This window comes from Dipteris shenzhenensis, chromosome 13 (genome assembly GCF_047967505.1).
Source record: "Dipteris shenzhenensis isolate YYH24624 ecotype China chromosome 13, Dip_SZ_1.0, whole genome shotgun sequence".
Classification (NCBI taxonomy): domain Eukaryota; kingdom Viridiplantae; phylum Streptophyta; class Polypodiopsida; order Gleicheniales; family Dipteridaceae; genus Dipteris; species Dipteris shenzhenensis.
Window position 1 is genome coordinate 51,734,229 of NC_141608.1, and position 20,449 is coordinate 51,754,677.

Consider the following 20,449-nt stretch of genomic DNA (forward strand, 5'->3'; position numbering starts at 1 on the left):
GGAAGGGCATGTGAACCAGCATGGGGCCCAAGAGGACCACGCAGTACCTACCCTAGTCTATCCTCACGGGGGCGGGCACACCCACAACAGAGGCCCTCACTCTCTACCCTAGCCTCACTCACTGGGCGGGCACACCCACAAGCAAGGCCCTCTCTCTAATATAGAAAGCCAGAAGTGACTAGTCCCATGGATGTTAGAGCACCAATAAAAGCACATGCTCTCACATACATATCCATGCAGCAATATGCACTAGCATTCGTTCTACAAAGGTCTCCTCGTGAAGCTCAATAGCGTCAGACTTTGAGTTTCTGACAGCACTGAAAGGCAGACTCAGAGGTGACAAAGGCTAGCACAAAAGGAGAATGCTAATAGTAGTCCACAATCTCTTTATCCAAAAGTATAACTGCCTGTAAAGACAACGATATCATTTCTCTCACAAACAAGCGATTCTAGGTAAGATGAATAGCTGATAGGACAACACAAGCGCTACAACTAAGAATTGGTTACAAATAGCAGGCCGGAACTTAGAAAAACTTTAAGTACATAATCCTCATCCCCTTCACAGGGGTTGTGACCCTGCATATCTAGTTTGGCAATTGCCATTTTAAATTCCTCCTCCAACGCAAGTGAGAAGAGTGTAAATCTTCAATCCCGGTCCTCCCACTTGCAAATGTTATCCACGGGGCATTCCCGTGGGGCCAGTTTGGCCATACGTTTAATTGCAGGTTCTGCGTCTGAAGGCCTCCCACATCTCAGGGCTGTGGCAGCCGCCCAGGAAATCATATATATGGCCTATTTGCCAATCAGGCCCTTCTAACAAAAATCTTTAAACAAAATTCCAGAACTACTTGTCATAGCAGCAATCTAAAAGCAACCTAGACAATGGATTGTGATGGGTCCAACTTAACAGGCCCATCTTTAGCTAAGGCTTGGTAATCTTGCCATAAAACCACTTGAAGGGCTGCTTCCTTCTGAGATCAAGACCTAATGGGCAGCCCAATGCGCTAATCACCTCTCCGTTCACCACACATTGAAAGCCAGATTTTTTGGTCCATGATTCCAGGGGTTATTTGAGTGCATAGGTCTTGGACTCTGTGAACGTTGTTCACAGAACCTGACACAAAGTCGAAGTTATTTAAAAGCCACCAAGGGGTTTGTCAATCTCTTCTTATCAACTAGCCCTCCCATGAGCTCCATTCACACGAAGTCGTAGAACTCTAAAAAATTCATATCTGTTCAAAGATCACCATTAGTAAGTTGCATGCACAGGATTGACTGTGGAAACACAAGATGCCTATACATACAGCCTCTCGAAATCAATGGCGGCTTTGAAATATGTCGTGCAAAAACTTTGTCGTAGAAAACCAGATAAGCAATAGTACCATCCCTCTGACATTACTGGAATGAACTACATGTTCAGGTTCATACAATTTTATGGGGATGGCCTGCAGAATGCATGGACTATTTAGTAACATCTAATTATTTAAGTCAAAAGAATTACCCCCAATGGTTATCCTCAGAATGTTCTTCTTCATTGATGTACTTGATCACTTAATCAATAAACGATTCCTTCAAAAATAGTAGGATCTTCTCAAAGGCAAAGCTAAGGATACCTAACAGGAAGGCAACAGTAGGGATGATAAAGAGAACCCATGGGTACAAGAGGTTGCTGACATAATACACACACAGTTGAGAGAATTCCGCAACCAAGGAGGAGGATGCACCAGCACATACCTCTAAAGGCGTCAAGGGGCATTTGCCATCCATCCTAATAGCACCTGGATTGATGACACGGCCACTCCTATTAAATTTTCCCCTCCATCCCTTCTCCCTGGCTGCATCCATTTCTTGTTTTTCATCCTCCCCTCCATCATAGATGCAGCATGAGAACGCCACCATATCCTGTTGATTGTTACACACAATACACTTGATGAACATAAACATCGACACTAACAACAAATGAAATAAATACCATCACAACACCTAGCAACAAGAAATGACTGTCACAAGAAAACAATCCAGGTGAAGTAAATACAGATGTAGAGACCTCCTCAAATCGAAGATGTACACCAACATATTTCCCATCACTATAGGCACTATGTTCCTTCATTCGTTCAACTAACTTATTCCCAGCAGCTGCGATCGGTTGGGCAAATCTTAGTGATTGAAAATTTGCCAAGCATCTGAGCTGCTGAATCCTGGGAGGAATCTTGTCAAAAGATAGCCGATTTGCAAAAGGACTTATGCGAATTACCCTGGTCATACAAGAAGAAAATAACACTGCCAAATCACTGGAGATATAAGTCAACATCTCATAAACAACCATCAGAAAGAGGACAGCATAAAGACAAAGTAATACTGCCAAATCATCATCTATGCCGTGTCTCACCCCAAACCATTTGAAAAGACACCATTTGATGCCAAGTCGTCATCTTTACCTTTCACTAGCAATCATTTGATGCCCAATGACCTTATGGTAACAGAAAGCTTACCCAGTCTCAAGTAGCTTTGGGAGAACGGTCTCTAGATAATAGCTTGCAGGAGCCCATGCCTTTACTTTAAAATTAAAGATGAGGCTTAAATTGTTTCCAACACTCTCCATAATGTACTTCGGTAGTTGCCGCACCACTCTCACATCTTCCGCAAGAGAATTAATGAAGTGGTCCTCGTCATAAATTTGTCCAAATGAGCTAGTAGGGTTCAGAAAAACCAGAAAAGGTGTGTCTCGTACCATTAAAAAATATTGTTGGCAAGTAATTATAATGCCAAGCCTTCCTTGCATTTAGAATCGACAATCTCACCTTGGATCTTGCCACACACTATTCAAATGAAATTGTGGAATGACAAGTGTCGCATTAAGAAGGCCTGCAACAGCAACAGCATTGCAAATCTGCAAGTGCTCCAATGCATGATACGGTCGCATGATAAAAAAGTTAGAGTCAAAATTCCATAAATATGTAATGTAGCAAAAGACACTCCATGAACCAAAAAAGCCTGACCTCTTAAGCCAGGATTAACATCCTGTTCATAAATCTCAGAAGTATCATGCAACACCTAGAAACATACCGATGATCGCTGCTGGTTCAACCCACCATTTGCTTCAATAACAATAAATCCGTTTGATTCCTGTAAGCCTGGAAAAAACACAATTTTTTGAACCAATTTTCAGTTAGACTCTTGGAAAATCAAACATTTTGCAATAGTGCAAGCCATCCTAGACCACAAAGCACATTAAGGATGCCAGAATGCAGTTAGAAGCCAGTAAAACGTGTTCTCTTTTAAAGAGAGTCTTTTCACAAGAGGGGTGACTAAATAGAAGATGGCTTCAATATATAAACCTTCATAAGACTAGATTATATCTAATCTTACAAATTAAAAATTTCATAAAACAAGCGAAAGAACAAAGGAAAGAATGGGGTTTGTAAGTGATTTTAAACAAAATTATGAGTAAATGATAAAAAATAAAATGTTAAAAAAATGGCTAAGTAAGCAAAGCTACGCTTATCAGAATCCATGCATAAGCTACCAACTGGATTTGAAAGATTCTGGAATCTCTTGGGTAAACCCAATAAGAAAGCTTTGAAATGCCAACCCAAACAATAAAAACTGTAATAGCAAAAAGGAAGAAACAAAGGAAAAAAATAAGAAAAAGAAATGCGAAAGTGAGACCCTTCAAGATCTATGGGACTAGCAATCGCTATCAACAAATAGTGATCCCTCACATCTAGTGAGGGAAATTTTGTATTACAAACTTATCATGTATTGAGTACTTGTTGGGCTAGCTTGTGTGCTAGACCCAATACTTTGTTGCAGTGTTCAGTATTTCTTTCAAGTAGCTTCTTAGCTTTTTGGCCGGCAGCTCCAACTATATTTTAGATCTTTGGTGCCCCCATAGCCTTCTTTGATGTGTGAATAGGCTCTACATTTGAGGAGTACATGTTGTTCATTACGGCAAGCAACCTAAATCCATGTTTAGGTGTTCTCCAAACTCCCACCTCCTTCAGCCACATGTCATCAATATGAGCCCTTGATCGAGATTGATTAGCCCTTGATTGAGATTGATTTGAATTAATCTCACCCTTGATCGAGATTGATTTGAATTAATCTCAACCTTGAAAAAGCGTAAAAATTGTCTCCATTGATTTCAACTTTTATCCCAAAAAATTGCTTTTCAAAGTGTTATATAAACATACTTGGATGCTGCGAACTAAGTGGGGTCGACTAAAAGCACAGAGGCGAGCTCTTTTCTTAGTGTAAAACTTTAAAAAACAAAAGCTTCTTTTGATTGCCCCAGTTTCAAGCTTCCACTACCCTAGACACGCAGAGAACAGAGAGCTCTGCATATTAGCGTGTCCTATTTCGAGCTGAGAAATCACTGCTAGGGAATGGCAACCTAGAAACAAAGCTAGATACTTCATAGACATGTTCAAAAACAAGCATGAGTAAATCTCTCCGTAGATTAGAGCAGAGGAATGATATTTGGACATGTCGGTATCCCTTACAAGGTTCAATACAAGAAAATGGCAAACATTGTTTGGATGGAGCTCGAGAAGAGATGAAGAACGTGATGTTCGGTGCATTGGACAAGTTGTTCTGCAAGACGACTATGAAACCTAAGACGAGACCATGCAAGGTATATTTCATGCAAAAAGCTGCACTTCAAAGGCGGTCCTTGGAGAAACGTCTCTCTTGGTGCCATCGACCTCATAGAGGCAATGTTGTGCCGAGATGTAAGAGCGAGTCTCTCCCAGCCCAAGTAACTAACAGTTTCATCATGGGTTTCCCCGTCTCGTCGTCCTGCTCCCCACCCCCTCCGTAGTAACTGCCGTCGAAGCTCAACAACCCCAAGGTGATGTGGTTAAACGCTACAAGATGAGGGACGATGTGAAAACCTACAACGTTTCTGGGATAGGTTGCGTAGCAAGTATGATAGCAGCCAACCTTGCCGAAGATATTCTCCGAGTGCACAAAGATAAATATGTGAGTCGAGCTAGGAACAACAAAAGGAAGGCATTGATTGTGAGGAGAGGAGGGGGAAGCATGAGGGGAGGTAAGAGCACGTCCACATTGGACTAATTTCGGAGAACCATCCGAGGATGACAGAGGAAATGTTGGCACGACTAGAACCAGGTTTGATGTCTTTCATGAGCACATCGCAATTGAAACACTCGGGGGGCATTTTGGAGGCACCATTTTTTGTGTGGGCAATCACCCACACTCCAGCCATGTGGTCGGAAGCCAAAGAGTTTATACCAGGAGGTTCATGTCAAGTGAAGGAGGAGCGGACATCGATATCAGGGGGCAAATAGCAGCATTCGAGGCTAGTAAACTATTAATATCCATTCTATCAATATTGCGATCGTATCTATGCCTCGGAAGATCATCTCTTGCATCAGTTCATGAATATATCAATGGTAAGATCGATTTGTGCTAAAGCATCTTTTTTTAATGGCTCCTAATAAACTTGCACTCGACAAAAGAGTTTTCAAGCTACACACTGAATTGAGACACAAGAGCTTATGAAACTATGAAGGATATGATTCACACCACTTTCGTTTTCTAGTAGGTTAATGATGACACAGAAGAACGAAGAACACTTTGCACCTATTACACATTGACAAATATTCCAACACCTATGGTACTTATCCTTTGACTGAACAAAGGATGCAAGTCACTCTTTGCACTTGGCTTCTTGGTCGGTTTTTGGTTATTGATAGTAATTATATGATCTATTATCATAAAAATATTTTTAATTGCTCATATTCAAAATTGCTTGTTTTCAGTCTAAATTCTCACAGTTCCTCTCTTTTTATGCATGTTCTCGATGCGAGGGAGCAAGAAATCCAAGCTAGAGGGAGCATCGAAGCACAACGACACCTTTATTCATATGGTTGTACTCCATGCACTCACAATATTGTATACATTGCAACAAGGATCGGTTATGCGCTCTTATGAGCATTCCCTTATTCATGTATTTATTGGGCTTCAACTTCCAAAATATGGACATCCCCAAGTTAGTAATGAAATCATCTCCCTGACATTTGCGAGGAGGATTGGGTTCTAATGGACCCTGTGTCGCGTCTCATGTTGCTTTTTTCTCAAAAATTTTGATAAATGCAAGGGATCAAGCAGATTATGCAAGTTCCTTCCTCTCTGGGTGTCATGAGGATGTGAATTCTAACGTAATTCAATTTACGCGTGAATACTTGTACCTTGGTAGCACGGGAATTCTGGTAGTCTCGATACGTGTATCGGGCTCAGGGGATTAATTCCTAGTGATCTCTGGCAAATTGTGTACCTGTTGGTGTATTAATTGTGCCTTGGGGTAGTTTTTGGGTGATCCAGAAGAGTGGTAAAAATCCCTTTCGCTAAAAAATAGCTCCAAGAGCCACGTTTGGCTAGTTGGCTTGGAAAGCAAGCAGAAAAGGCAAATTTTGCTTTGACTCTAGACCACGGAAGAGCAAGGAGAGGCAAGTCACAAGCTGGGAGAGTGCTCCAGGGGTATTCTATCACATCGCCTTGCTGATTTCCGACTACTAGGGCAATGTGTGGGCTGTTTATGGGCTGCCAGAAGCTCAAAAGCAATTTCGTTTTTGCGCCAAGACCCTCCGGATCAGGTCATCTTTGCTGATTTCTTGGCCTAGTAGCAGGGCGATTTGGCTCCAGGGCTATTTGAAGTGTAGTTCAGTTGAGGATAGATTCCTTCTCCAAAATCACAAAGCGTCTTTGAGCATAAAGTCTTGAAAGTCAGGAACATCCAGTACAAATAAATCATCTATAAAAAGCCTAAACTTGGCTAAGCTTATGTAAAATGATAGGGCAAGTAGTAATAGAAATAAGATGTTGCATAAACTCAAATTCATAAGTGTTAAGATAAAAGTTTGCTTAAAAGACAGCACACTTAGTGCCCATAGGGATTCCTATAATTTGTTGAAACAAAGAATCACCTATTGTGATGTAAAGATTATCCAAAATAAAATCTATCCAAGAGCAAACATCTTCAACACTTACTACCTTTGTGTATCTTTTCTTTTTAGAATCGATGTTATTTAGCCACGAAAAGTCAAAACATAAAGCTTTTTCTAAAACACCAAAAAAACATACATATTAAAAAACAAATTAAACACCAATGCAAACACAAGCAAAATTCAAGCCTTTTGTAATTAGGACAAACACATTACTGTGTAAATCATAAATTACATTCAATGTAAGTATATAAGAGGAATGCAACCTAAGCAGCCATACTCTTATTCGATTTTATAAAATTGATCACCAAAAAAACAAAACAAAACCCAACACCCAAAAACAAAACAAAGAGACACACGCACGCTTTTTTTTTTTGGGTGAAATTTTTGATGCTTTAAATTACACAAAGGCTTCCCCTGAATGGGGAGCTCAACATTACATCAGCTGAAGATCTCAGTATATGGCAAGTATACATTGTAATCTATGTAATGAGTTTGTGGACAATCAAAGAAAGATTGCTGCAGAGAGCGGTGAAAAAAAGAGAGAGTGGAAAAAGTAGGAACACACACACGCGCATGCGCGCGCGGACAAGCCCACACTCAAATATCCGAAAAACAAGTGAGTCTTCAACCCTAAGCCAGTTGGCGATCTATAGGGTTTGCAAGTTGTGAATCTGAATGATTTTTGTGAGTCATCCACTGAGGGGATCCTACCTACATGGATTTGAATGCCCATCTCTCTAGGATCTCTCTTGTTCAAGCACATCGAAATGTGTTACAGCCTATTTGAAACTTTGAAAATGTTCGTTCCACCATACTACCTTGCTATCCTCTTCATCCTTGCCCACTCTTGCCCTCTAAAACATTCAGCCTGCCATACCAGCCTCTTTCCTGCGCTGCTCACATTCCTCTTCATCCCCCTCTTCCCTCTTGGCCTCTTGCACTACCTACTATGGGCTGGTGAGTCATCATTTTGTATCGATCATGGACAACCAAGGTTATTGGCCTTCATCTTGACTCTTGACTCTTGACTCACGCTTTTGAATGATTCATCATTCAAGTATCAAGATTCAGGATTGAATAATCATGTACGATCCTAGCAATACATGATGTAACATCTACTAGTTAGTATTCAGAATTCTGAGGATTAAGGTTTCATCAAGTTTCAAAGTTTCAAACAATGCTTATTTTAGTACTTTCCTACTCTCCATAACCATTTGCGTTATTACAGGGATGTTGGGATCATGTCAACATTGGCTGTCATCATCATTATTCTATTTATGAGTCAAATGCTAGGTTACTTTCGTCACAAGGACCGAGACTTGTGTGACCGATTTCATGGTCCTGAACTCTACATGGATGCGCCTGATTTAAAAGTCAGATGTCAACTAAGCTGCAGTAGAGTACTTTAGATTGTGGACCGACAAAATATATAGGGCTGCGTGACAAGTCATGTGTCCCTCTAGCATTTAATATTAGTTGAGACTTATCGCTTTCTTACAAAATCATCACTTTCTTAGTATTCTCGAGTGTACACTTTATTTCATCTTTGATTTTCAACCACGTGCTCCCTTATGTCCATTTCTCCTTCATTTGGGATCAAAGCCACCACTAAGAGCAATCCCACCTGTAGGCTATCTCATGGGCTATCCATAGATGCCATTTATACCTTGGTATGAGCCTTGTAGGCCTAGTTATAGTCAATTAGGACTATTGGTACAGTTAGTTTATGTACCATGTAGGCCAGTTAGGACAGTTAGCCCTAGGGTTTTGTTATGTTGGCTCTCCCTTGAGCCTCCACACTTCAGTTTTGCAGCAATCTATTACAACATCTCGTTTTTCTCCATTGTGCTTCCATTTTGAACTTCCATTGCTTCCAACACCCAACTGTGGTATCACAGCAGGCCGGGAATCCATTCCCTCAGCCATTGACAGCTTTCCCAAACTGTTTGGCAGCCTCTGGAGCTCTCCTTCCTAGTGGTCTTGCTGGTTTTCACACTCCCACGAGTGTTTGAGACCTTTCCAAGCACTTCTGTTGCAAAAAACCTCATTTTGTCTCGAGAAGACCGCACTTTGGAGCAACTCTCGTGAAGGGAACTGTTTTCGGTGCATTTTTCAGCCTGCTGCAGCAAAAAACGACCACGCGCAAGCATTTACAGCATCTGCACGAAATTCCGTACCTTTCAAAAAAATTCCGTACGAAAATCCGTAAATCTGTCAGAATCTATACGAAAATCCGTAAATCTTTCAGAATCTGTACGGAAATCCGTACATCTGTTAAAAATTGTATGAAAATCCGTACATCTATCAAAGAATTCCGTACGTCTGTTCGGTTTGTCAGAATTTCAGTACATTCACTGCAGTACGGGCTGCCTCGGGGTGTGCACCAGTCATTTCTCAAATTTTCTAGCATTTCAAAGCTGCCTCGAGCTGCGCGCCAGTATTATGAAGCTGCCTCGATCTGCATGCCAACATTTCGGAGCTGCCTCGAGCTGCGTGCCGACGCTTGGAGCCATTTGGAGTTGCTGAATTGATCCGAAGACTTCTCTTTGAGCCCTTCCCTCCTCATTTGGCATCCCTTTGCCTCGGGCTGCGAGCTTCTCTCCATTTCTACGTACTCTCTTCCTCATGGGAGCACTTCTTTTGCTGTAATTCTCATTTCCAACCCTCATTTGCTCGCTTTCAGAGCCTGTCACTTCTGTTCATCATTGGGTAAGCCGTTGTTGCATTGGCTTTTTCCAATTTCTGCTTCATTTGCATTTTGGAAAGGCCTCGTGTTACCTTGGAAGGGGATTTTACTTGCAAAAGGTACACCTTGGGACAGCAGAGTCTTTTACACACATAAGCTTTGAAGCTTGGGCAGTTTTTTGGCAATTGATTCTAAGAGGTTGCCTTTCTCTCATTTGCTTTGCCAGTTGGTGCATTTGCCTTGTATTTCAGCACCATGTCTGGTGGCAAAGATGATTTGTTTGGGCTGATTGGGGCCGATGACAAGCTTGATGGCACCAATTACCCCATGTGGTCATACATGATGGGACATGTTTTGGTTGCCAAGAATCATGGCATGTTTCAGGTTATGAGACCATGCCTACACGCACTGTTACTAGTGCTACACTTGTAGCCTCTGCTTCTCAGGTGATGGTTCTACTGCTACAGCCAGGACTCTTGCACCTCCTGCTCCAGGTGCTTTGCATCCTTCATAGATTCAATGGGATGGTCGTGATGCCAAAGCGCATGCCTTGATTGCTCTTTCAGTGAAACGGGTTATTATCCCTCATATTCGGTCTTGCAAGACAGCTAAGCAAGCATGGGATCAGCTTGCATCTTTGTATCAGGTGCGAAATGAGGCGAGGGTTGCCTATCTCCGCAGGCACTTGAAAGATTTGAAGCTTCATGAGGGTGGTAACATGATGCCTATCTCACTAATGTGAAGGATTTGAAAGAGCAGTTGGCCAACATTGATGAGATTATGCATGATTCTCAACTGGTTTCTAATACCCTTGATGGGTTGCCTGATTCATATCAAGGCTTTGCTACTACATTGAGGTTGGTTGTAGGGAGTGATGCCAATCATTTCTCATTTGACCAGCTTGTTGCTCTTCTTCTTTAGGAGGAGCAAAGCCGTGTGAATCGCAATGCTACTATGGCTAGTGATCAAGCATTTGCTACCCATCATAAACAGAAAGGTAAAGGCAAGGTTTCAACTAGAAAGCCCTCTCATTCCCATGCTGATCATTCACATGGTGCCTCTTCTTCAGGGAATCACATTAAGAAGAAGAGATGTAACTATTGCAGGAAACTTGGGCATGATATTTCTGAATACAAGAAGCACATAGCATCTGAAAAGAAAAAGAAAGAGTTTAATCTTGCAGTATATCTGGTTCGGCTTTCTTGGTTACATGTTAGTATTATCCTGATGTTCATGATGCTTGCATGGCAGTTTCACATGTTCGTGATGCCTAGTATGCTAGCAAGCACATCACTTCCTGCAGGAAGTTATTCAGCTCATTGGAGCTTACATCTAAGGGGGGCAGTGTCACTTTAACTTCTGTCTCTGGTGGTATTGTCACTCTAGAGCATGTGCTTTATGTTCCAGGCATTCGTAAGAACCTCATTTCTATTTCAGCCATTGCTACATGTGGCTTTCAGGTTATTTTTTATGGTGTGAGGTGTGCAGTGTATGATGTTACACATGCCTCTACCCTGGTTTTGACTGGCACATTGTCTAGCGGTCTTTACAGACTTGATGCTTATGACAGATGTTCAGATGATGATGCTGCACTTGCTGATGCATATGCCTTTGCTATTGATTCTACCATGGCAGATACTCATTTGTGGCATGAGAGGTTTGGACACCTCAATTTTGGAGCCCTAGTGAAGTTATATAAGGAAGATATGGTTGTGGATCTTCCCAAAATGCATATGCCTACCAAACATGTTTGTGAACCATGCTTACTTGGTAAGATGCACTATGCTGCGTTTCCCAAGGATGGGAGAGTTGGTGCTTCACGTAAGCTTTATCTAGTTCATAGTGATGTTTGTGGACCCATGAGGGTTGCAGCTCTTGGGGGGTTCTACTATTTTCTTACTTTTATTGATGATTTCACCAAGTACACTTATATTTTCGCATTGAAATCCAAGTCTGATGTTTCTTCATGCTTCAAGCACTTTATTGCCTTGGCTGAGAATGAAAGTGGGCTGCACATTGCTCACATTAATACAGACAGGGGGGGTGAATACATGTCGAAGGAGTTTGCTGGTTTTTTTGCTTCCCGTGGCATTAATCATCAATGCACGGTGCCTTATACTCCTCAACAGAATCCCGTGGCTGAGCGGAAGAATAGATCAACGATGGAAATGGCCAGATGCATGTTGAAAGGCAAACATTTGCCTAATAAATTGTGGTTGGATGCGGTCATGTGTGCAAATTACATCTTGAATAGATGTTTTACAAAGGCATTACAGACTCTCACACCTTATGAGGCTTGGACGGGTCGTAAGCCTCGCATTTCCCACATGAGGACTTTTGGATGCTTAGCTTATTCTCATGTGCCTTCACAGAGACGCACTAAGTTGGATGATAAAGCTGTTAAATGCATTTTTCTTGGGTATAGTTCAGAGAACAGGAGCTATAAGCTATATCACCCCGCACGGGCAAGTGTTTTGTCAGTCCAGATGTTGTGTTTGATGAATCTTCCACTATGCCTTTGCTGGACTGTCAAAAACAGCCCGTTGTTGATGCCCCAAACATATTTGATAGCTTGATGCCTTTGTTTCCATCAGATGCTCGGGATGATGTTCCATCTGATGTTGTCCCTCCTCAATTCGTTGGTCATTTACAGCCCCATGTGCATGCAGAAATTCAGCCTAATATGCCTATCATTGATCAGGATCATTTGCACCAGGCTCTTGACCAGGATATCTTACCACTCTCTTCCTACCCCTTGCTGCTACCATTCTCTTAACCTTTCCGAGCTCTAGTCAAAGCTCCATTCCCTTCACTGCCTCTTTGCTCACGCCTCCCACCACTTAACAGTCTCAAACTTTCCAATCCCTCCCAATTTCTTTCCTCCTATTGCTAATCCCACCATCGAGGATTACCAAGTTGCTCAATCCATTTGCCCAATTCTTGCACCCCTCCCCTCATATACCCCTCCCACAAATAACACCCTTCCATACTATTTCTCTATATCCCTAGATTCTCTCCATGCACTGTCATCACCTCCGATACCAATTGAGATGCCATCAGCAGTAGTGGACTTTATCTTTAATTTTGAACATCAAGATCCAAATGATCCGAATCGCACTCACATGCTCAATTCCAATGATGAGGATGATATGCTCAATTCCAATGATGAGGATGATTATTATGTGATTCCACGTCCAAGTAACCTCATCAAGGACTGCTGAAACAACTACCTGGATATGAAAACTCGAGGTGGATGGATCCAAAACAACTTCCCAGTCAACATTCGTCAGGATCAGATTACTGAAGCTTGGATCTGCAAGTTGGATCCCTAATCTAATTGAAGGTGACCCAAGCTCTTTGATGTGACATTCTTGCATGAATAACCCGTGCACCTCCATGCCTCAGAACCCATCCTAAGTTTTATAGAACGTCACCATTGGAATGCCACCATACACACTTTGGATGAGGACCAAACTATTAATTGACCATTGATCGAGCCATACTCTGAAGTGAAATGGAACATCGAAGGCACATTGATCCGACCACTCCAACAATATGATGCACGCATGTGAGGCAACATTGACGGCATCCTACTGCAAAGTGCTATCTTTTGCAAAACTTGGAATACATTCTTGAGGTTCCCAACCACATCGATCGCCATTTGCATACACTCAATTTCAATCCCAATAGCTGAATCGATGCTTAGACTACAAGCAAACTCTATCAAAGAGTCATCTTCTTAGAAGCTCGCCACATATCACTTTTTGAACAGATGGTGGATATAGGCTTCTTGAAAACAAAGAAGAAATTGTGATCTATTGTAATCACAGAGTTGGGATGCCATGCGTGTAACCCAGTGGCTATGGAACTTGTGGCGTGCGAGTCGATCATGTTGTAATGCCTTCGCACCACAACCCAAGGACGGGTAATAAATGGATCTAGGAATATGTTAACTTTGTGTCAACTAGCATAGAATGTGTGTGTAGAGTAGCGGCAAGCTCCGCTTGTACTTACATATAAGGCTAGGAATAATCTCTCTTAGGAATCCTACATGCATGTTCTAGATGCAACTTCTACACGTGCATCCTACATGCGAGTCCTACATGCGATTTCTACATGCATGTTCCAGATGCAACTCCTACATACGCATCCTACATGCAAGTTCTAAATGTGATTCGTACATGCAGATTCTAGACGCAACTTCTATATTTGCATCCTACGTGCAGTTCTAGATGCAAGTTGTATATGCCATTCCTATATGCATATCCTAGATGTAAGTTCTATATGCACAAAGAGAAAGTCCTAGAATTCGTATATGCAAAGAGAGAAGCTCTTCAAATTTGTATAAATATCTCATGATGGAATGAGGCGCACACTCTTGGGACATTGTGTTGAGTTCTACTTTTGTGGTCTATGCAATTGTCTCCAAGTGTCCATGCTCCCTTGCACTCTCATGTCCAAAAGCATGTCATACCCTTGTCTCCTACTCCCCCCTCCTCCAACCTCGCAACTACTCCTCCCCCTCTCCTCCTCCCTTCTCCTCTCTCTCTAAACCCCTTTGTTGTTTCTCACCCACTCCTACGCTTCCCCTAAACCTTACCCTCTTAGATTAATTCATCAATCCTTCACCTCCAAGATCTATTAGGGGGATGAGTTCTCCATCGTGTATTCTGTTCCAGACCCTGAATCCCCTTCTAGCCTTGAACCTCCTCTTGAATCCTAAAGCCTCTTTCTAAACCCTGAACTCCTTCTGAACCTTAAACCCCAATGGAAGCGAAAGCCTTCATTACCCCAATCATGTTCATGATTGTTCCTTCCACGCAAGCATGTGCAATGTTTGCTTTCCTACGTCTCTCTCCAAAATACAACCCAAGATCCTAAGCTACACGTATACTGCTACACGTATACTGCAACAACGACATAACTGTAGGTGACAAAAAGCCTCTGAACCATGCACACCTCGCAAATGCCGTGGAGAAGTGGCAATAACTGGGAGTTATGACACCATATATTCCACCAATGGAAACAGTGGCAACTTCATTTTGTGAAGCTGACTATACAGGGCAGCTTTCACAAATACAGTTGAATGTATATGGCTCAGAAGATCAATTACAGATCTTCTGAGCCATATACTCCTATACTCATTGACAATGAGAGTGCTATTGTGGTCACGCGGAATACCATGTTTCATGCACGTACCAAACAAATTCAGATCCATTGCCATTACGTCAAAAGAGACCTTACATGCAGGATAGATGAGTTTAATCTACTGTCCTACGCATCAAAACCTTGCAGATCTTTTCACCAAGTCCCTCTCCAGAGAAAAGCCTGAAGCTTTCCGGAAAGTTTCAGCCGTACTTCCATTTGGTGATTGAGATCAATCCTTGTACACCAGGACATTGTCATTGCAAGGGTTGTTTGGAAACATTGAAGGCAATGGCCAATGCAGTAGCCAAGTAGGAAGGTTAGGGGCACGGGCACTTTTCCCTTCTAAGGTAGTTCCCCCCTCCCTAACCATAGATAGTAGTTGAGTTAGTAGTACAGTCAATTTTGACTCACCCTATGGTTTCAGGTTTCATCATGTTGACAGCCCTCTTGTATCTCATTCTTGTAATCTCAATTCAGGCTCAGCTCCATGTTTTGGAGCTTCCTCCATCTCCAAACTCTCACACAAGAAAGCCTTAAGAAAATACATCTTCTTGTAAAACATTGATTAAAATCTCAGCCTTGCAAAAAGGTTGAAAATTTTCAAGCACACCGTCTCAAATACCTAGACAACAGTATCATGATATTCATATTCAAGGAAAGCAACAAGAGTTTCATTTTACTGCGTTTGATTACTCAGCACCTCTATCAAATATCCATTACATAACACGCAGCACATTTCTCGTCCTAGCGTGAAAACATTTTGCTAGAAGTTTAGCAAGATCCCAATTGTGTTTTCCCAAAAGGAACATAGCCTAACTACAACAAACAAAACTCTAAAGTTGAAACATTCATGGCAATAAGTTCTCAAATAAACTTCCCCAATATAACATTGCAGACTCAAGCCAAATGATACAGGGCATACCTCTTAAAGACATTGAGTCGTTGATACAAGGTTTCCAATATTCTCCTTCCTTCGGATGCTGCCAGGCTGCCCAAACCTGCAAATAGAAATAGCCCTTGAAGCAAAAAGACAGGATGTTTTTTGCATGTATAGGTAATCAACATCCAAAAGGACAAGCATCTCAAGATTCCCAGAATTCTGAACAACAGTGGATGTGATACAACATATGTTCAAACATTGGGCTGATTTGAATTCCTAGACCGAAGACTAAAATTCTCACAAGAGTAAATCATTTTTTGCTAGTGGAGAGGAGTGAAAGAGAAAGAACAATCAGTTGAAGACAAGCTCAGCGGAAGGCTCATTCCAAACCTCAAAGCCCATGGGTTCTCCAAAGTGCAAAGCGACCACATGCTTGGATTGGAGAGCAGCCCACACGTGCTAGACACAGAAACAACAAGCTTGTGGGCAACAAGAAGCCCACTATACGACAAAATTTACTAACAATCCAAAGCTGCATGACTGCAGCATTTGTCTTGAGCTTTTACAATCAGAGAGCAAACAACCTGGATCGGATGATGAGCAGAAAAAGCAACATACACCATGTGCAACAAGAGCATATGGTTGAAAATCAATCACTGTATCAGTAAAAACATATCTTCACCTTACTATCCTCAGCTAAAGACAGCAACCCAATTTGTGGACCTGATGCTCTGTTCCTCAGATTCAGCAAGAGTTCCCTACAGTAAGAGGCCTTGCTTGCAGAGTAAAGATCAGGAAGGTACGCACAGCAAACGATTTGTCTTCCAGCAGACTTGTAATTTCCGTCTTCATGTTGCTGTCCACCAACACTCAGCCACAGAAAATGTGAACATGTGTGTGCGTGCGCGCATGCGTGTGTGTGTAGATGAATCTAGGATCATGCCCAAACTCATCCTCTAAAACCACAACACAAAGTGCAGGATAGCCACTCATAAGGTTGAAAACCGTGAACTCCATCACGCATCGCAGGGACTAGTTACTATGACATCCTGGCCAATGTCATCAATGTCGACGTGTAGACTAGGGCAAGAGATGGAAGCAATGGAGGTAGAGGCAATGAGAAGAAACCGTACTGCTGTAATGAATTCTGCAATAATGAAATGAGTACAAGGTACACCCAATATAACAAAACCCTAGGACAGGGTATCCTAGTAGAAACTGGTATATGTACTAACTGTACCAAGTGTCCTAAGTGCCCATAACTAGGCCTACAAGGCACATACCAAGGAATGGATGGCACCTATGGGGGCCCAGTAACAAGCATGTCATCCACATAGAGTACTAAAATCAACAAATCTGTCCCACTCTTACGGATGTAAGGTAGCCTCTATAGGACTGTTTTGAAAGCGAAGACTTAGTAAATGAGCATGAATCCTTGAATACCAAGCCCGAGGTGCCTGTTTCAATCCAAACTGGGCTTTCTTCAACCGGCCTACCTTCCGTTCAGAACCTACAACCTCAAAACCAAGAGGTTGGGTAACATAGACTTCCTCTTGCAAGAGCCCACGAAGAAAAGTTGTCTTAATATCAAGATGATGTACCTCCCATGAACTGGAAGTAAAGGCAATAACAATCCTGATAGTGGTGATCATGGAAGTGGGGGCAAAAGTCTCCTCAAAGTCAATGCCTTGTTGCTGTGCATAGCTCTTAGCAACAAGACGGGCTTTGTAACGGTCCACTGAACCATCAGCTTTCCGTTTAATCTTGTATACCCACTTAGTCCCAATGGCATTCTTGCCAGGAGGCCAATTCCCAAGTGTTATTATGATGGATGGAATCCAATTCAACTTGCATGGCCTGCAACCAACAATCATTTTCAAAGGCATCCTTCTTGCATAATGGCTCTTCACTGCATGTTGTAGCAACCAATGCAGAAGCAACCAAATTAGCATGTTATTTCCTGACAACTACTCTACTACGGCTGGTAGAGGAGCATCTTGTTTCTTGTCTTGTCGAGTGTCAAGGAGCCAACAGGGAAGCCTTTTAAGCTCCTGAATTTCAGCTCTCTCTTGGTCAATGGCCCTGTGCTTAATATCCTGATCAATCGGAGGCACATCAGCTATAAATCATGCTGATTTTCAGACTGGACAAGTGGCTGTAAATGACCATTAGAAGGAGGAGGAGGAACCTCAGATGTGGCATCATCATGGGGGTCTAACTAAAACGAAGGCATCTAGTTGTCAGATATTTGAAGCATCAACTGTGGGCTGTTTTTGACAGTCCAGCAAAGGCCTAGATGATGACTCATCAAAAACATCATCCCTACTAACAAAAACTTTGCCTGTGCAGGGCTGATAGAGCTTGTAGCCCTTGCTATCTGAGGTGTACCCAATAAAAATGTATTTGACAGCTTTGTCATCCAACTTTGTTTGTGTCTATGAAGGCACATGTTCATATGCCAAGCAACCAAAAGTCCTCATGTGAGAAATCCTGGGCTTATGGCATGTCCAAACCTCATAAGGTGTAATGGTTTTCAATGCCTTTGTTGGGCATCTATTCAAAATAAAGTTTGCACACATGACGGCATCCAACCAAAATTTGTTAGGCATGTGCTTGCCTTTTAACATACACCTAGGAATCTCCATCACTGATCTATTCTTCCGTTCAGCCACAGGATGCTGCTGAGGAGTATAATGCCCAGTGCATTGATGATGTATGCCACGTGAGGCCAAAAATCAGCAAATTCCTTTTGACATGTATTCACCCCCCATCTGTATTTATATGGACAATTTTCAGCCCGCTTTCATTCTCTACCATGGCAATGAAATGTCTGAAACATGCAAAGACAACTTCAGATTTGGATTTCAAGGCAAAAATCCAAGTATATCTGATAAAGTCATCAATGAAAGTGACAAAATAACAAAATCCTCCAATAGCTACAACCCGCATAGGACCACAAACATCACTGTGAATCAAATACAACTTGCGAGGTGCACCAACTCTCCCATCCTAGGAAAATGCAAAGTGGTGCATTTTCCCAAGTAAACATGCTTCACACACATGCTTTGAGGGCATATGCATCTTAGGAAGATCAACCACCATATCTTCTTCGTGCAACTTTACCAAAGCTCCAAAGTTGAGGTGGCCAAACCTCTCATTCCATAAATGAGTATATGCCATGGTAGGCATCAACAACGTAAGCATCTGCATTTGCAAGTCCAGCATCATCCAAGCATCTCTCATATGCATCAAGTCCGTAAAATCCCAGTCAACACCATGGTAAGGGCATCAGTAGCATCATAGACTGCACATCTAACACCATCAAAGAGAACTTGATATCCACAAGTAGGTATGCTGAAATGAATATGAGGTTTTTGTGGACGCCTAGTACATAAAGTACATTGTCTAGACTAACTAGACCACCAGATACTGAAGTAATGGCAACTTGCCCAATACCTTTTACTGCATAAGATGCACTATTAGTTCATGTAACTGTTCCCCCCTTTGGTGCATTCGCAAGGGAGCTAAATAACTTCCTACAGGAAGTGATGTGCTTACTAGCACCACTGTCAAAGAACCAAAGCCCAATGCTGATCATGTGCAAAATTGGCATGTCATCTGTACTAGCAGTACCGGAAACTACAAGACCAGACTCCTTTTCAGATGCAATTCTATGTTTGCACTCAGTGATGTCATGCCTAGGTTTCCTGCAATAGTTACATCTCAGAAGGTGACCCCTCTAAGTGCATGGTTAACGAATAATGGGGGGATACCCCATGTTGTTGATATGTGTACAAAAAGAGGGGATTGCCATCAGTGTCACCAAAAAACGTGTTTCGGGGCACCGAAACGCGAAGAAACCTTTCTAGCAAAAACGTTTCTTAGAAACGCCCGAAACGGCCATTTAGGACGAAACGCCTGGCTATCAAAAATTTTGCCGCGACGGGTTTAGGACCAAATTTGGCCGCCATTTCTATTTTTTGGCTCCTCTCCCGTGCCGCTCCATTGCTTGCCTTGCTCCTAGTGCCTACCATCTACTCTACCCTCTACTCTCCCTTCTACTCTACCCTCTACTCTCTACTCTACTCTACTCTACTCTACTCTACTCTACTCTACTCTACTCTACTCTACTCTACTCTACCCTCAACTCTAGTCTCTACCCTCTACTCTCCTCTACCCTCTACCCTCTACTCTACCCTACCCTCTACTCTACTCTACTCTACTCTACTCTACCCTCTACTCTCCTCTAGCCTCTACTCTCTACTCGACCCTCTAGAGTCTAGAGTCTACCCTCTACAATCTACTCTACTCTACTCTCTACTCCCATACCATGGCCTCAAGACGTGCCGGTGGACCGAGTGGAAGCACAAGGCGGGATATATGGCAGGATACCGTTTTTATGAAGAGATATGGCACATCTGGCACGGGGAGGTCAGTATGCAAGTTTTGTGGTGACACTTTGACGGGATCTGCCTCTCAAGTTCGAGCACATTTTTTATGGATCGAAGGCCAGTGTAAGAGTGCTTGCCATGCCATTCCAGAGGGGATCTTCTTGGCATATGGAGGTACCCTATCCAAATTTGCTGAGATTCGATCCCTCCCCATCCCGTGATCACAGATCAAGTTCTTCAAGCTAATGTGTTGGTTGAGCAGCAGAAGTTGGGCATAGAGGCAACCGTCACTCTCACATCATCCCAGTCAAATACCGGGAATGTGGAGTGTTCTCACTCACAGCAGGAGGGGCATGGGTATACTCCATCTACATTG

The 20,449-nt window shown here is 42.4% G+C and overlaps 1 protein-coding gene across 1 annotated transcript in view; it reads right to left on the bottom strand.

Moving 5' to 3' along the window:
* LOC147895553 (protein ESMERALDA 1-like) overlaps positions 1–20,449 on the bottom strand; it is a 43,428-nt gene that overhangs the window by 15,443 nt on the left and 7,536 nt on the right. Inside the window, exons 2-7 of the mRNA XM_087383525.1 lie at positions 15,725–15,800; positions 3,067–3,134; positions 2,802–2,890; positions 2,493–2,690; positions 2,048–2,255; positions 1,735–1,902 (exon numbers count right to left, since the gene is read on the bottom strand). Of these exons, the coding sequence (XP_087239651.1) occupies positions 1,735–1,902; positions 2,048–2,255; positions 2,493–2,690; positions 2,802–2,890; positions 3,067–3,134; positions 15,725–15,800 (807 nt within the window). The remainder of the gene's footprint in view (positions 1–1,734; positions 1,903–2,047; positions 2,256–2,492; positions 2,691–2,801; positions 2,891–3,066; positions 3,135–15,724; positions 15,801–20,449) is intronic.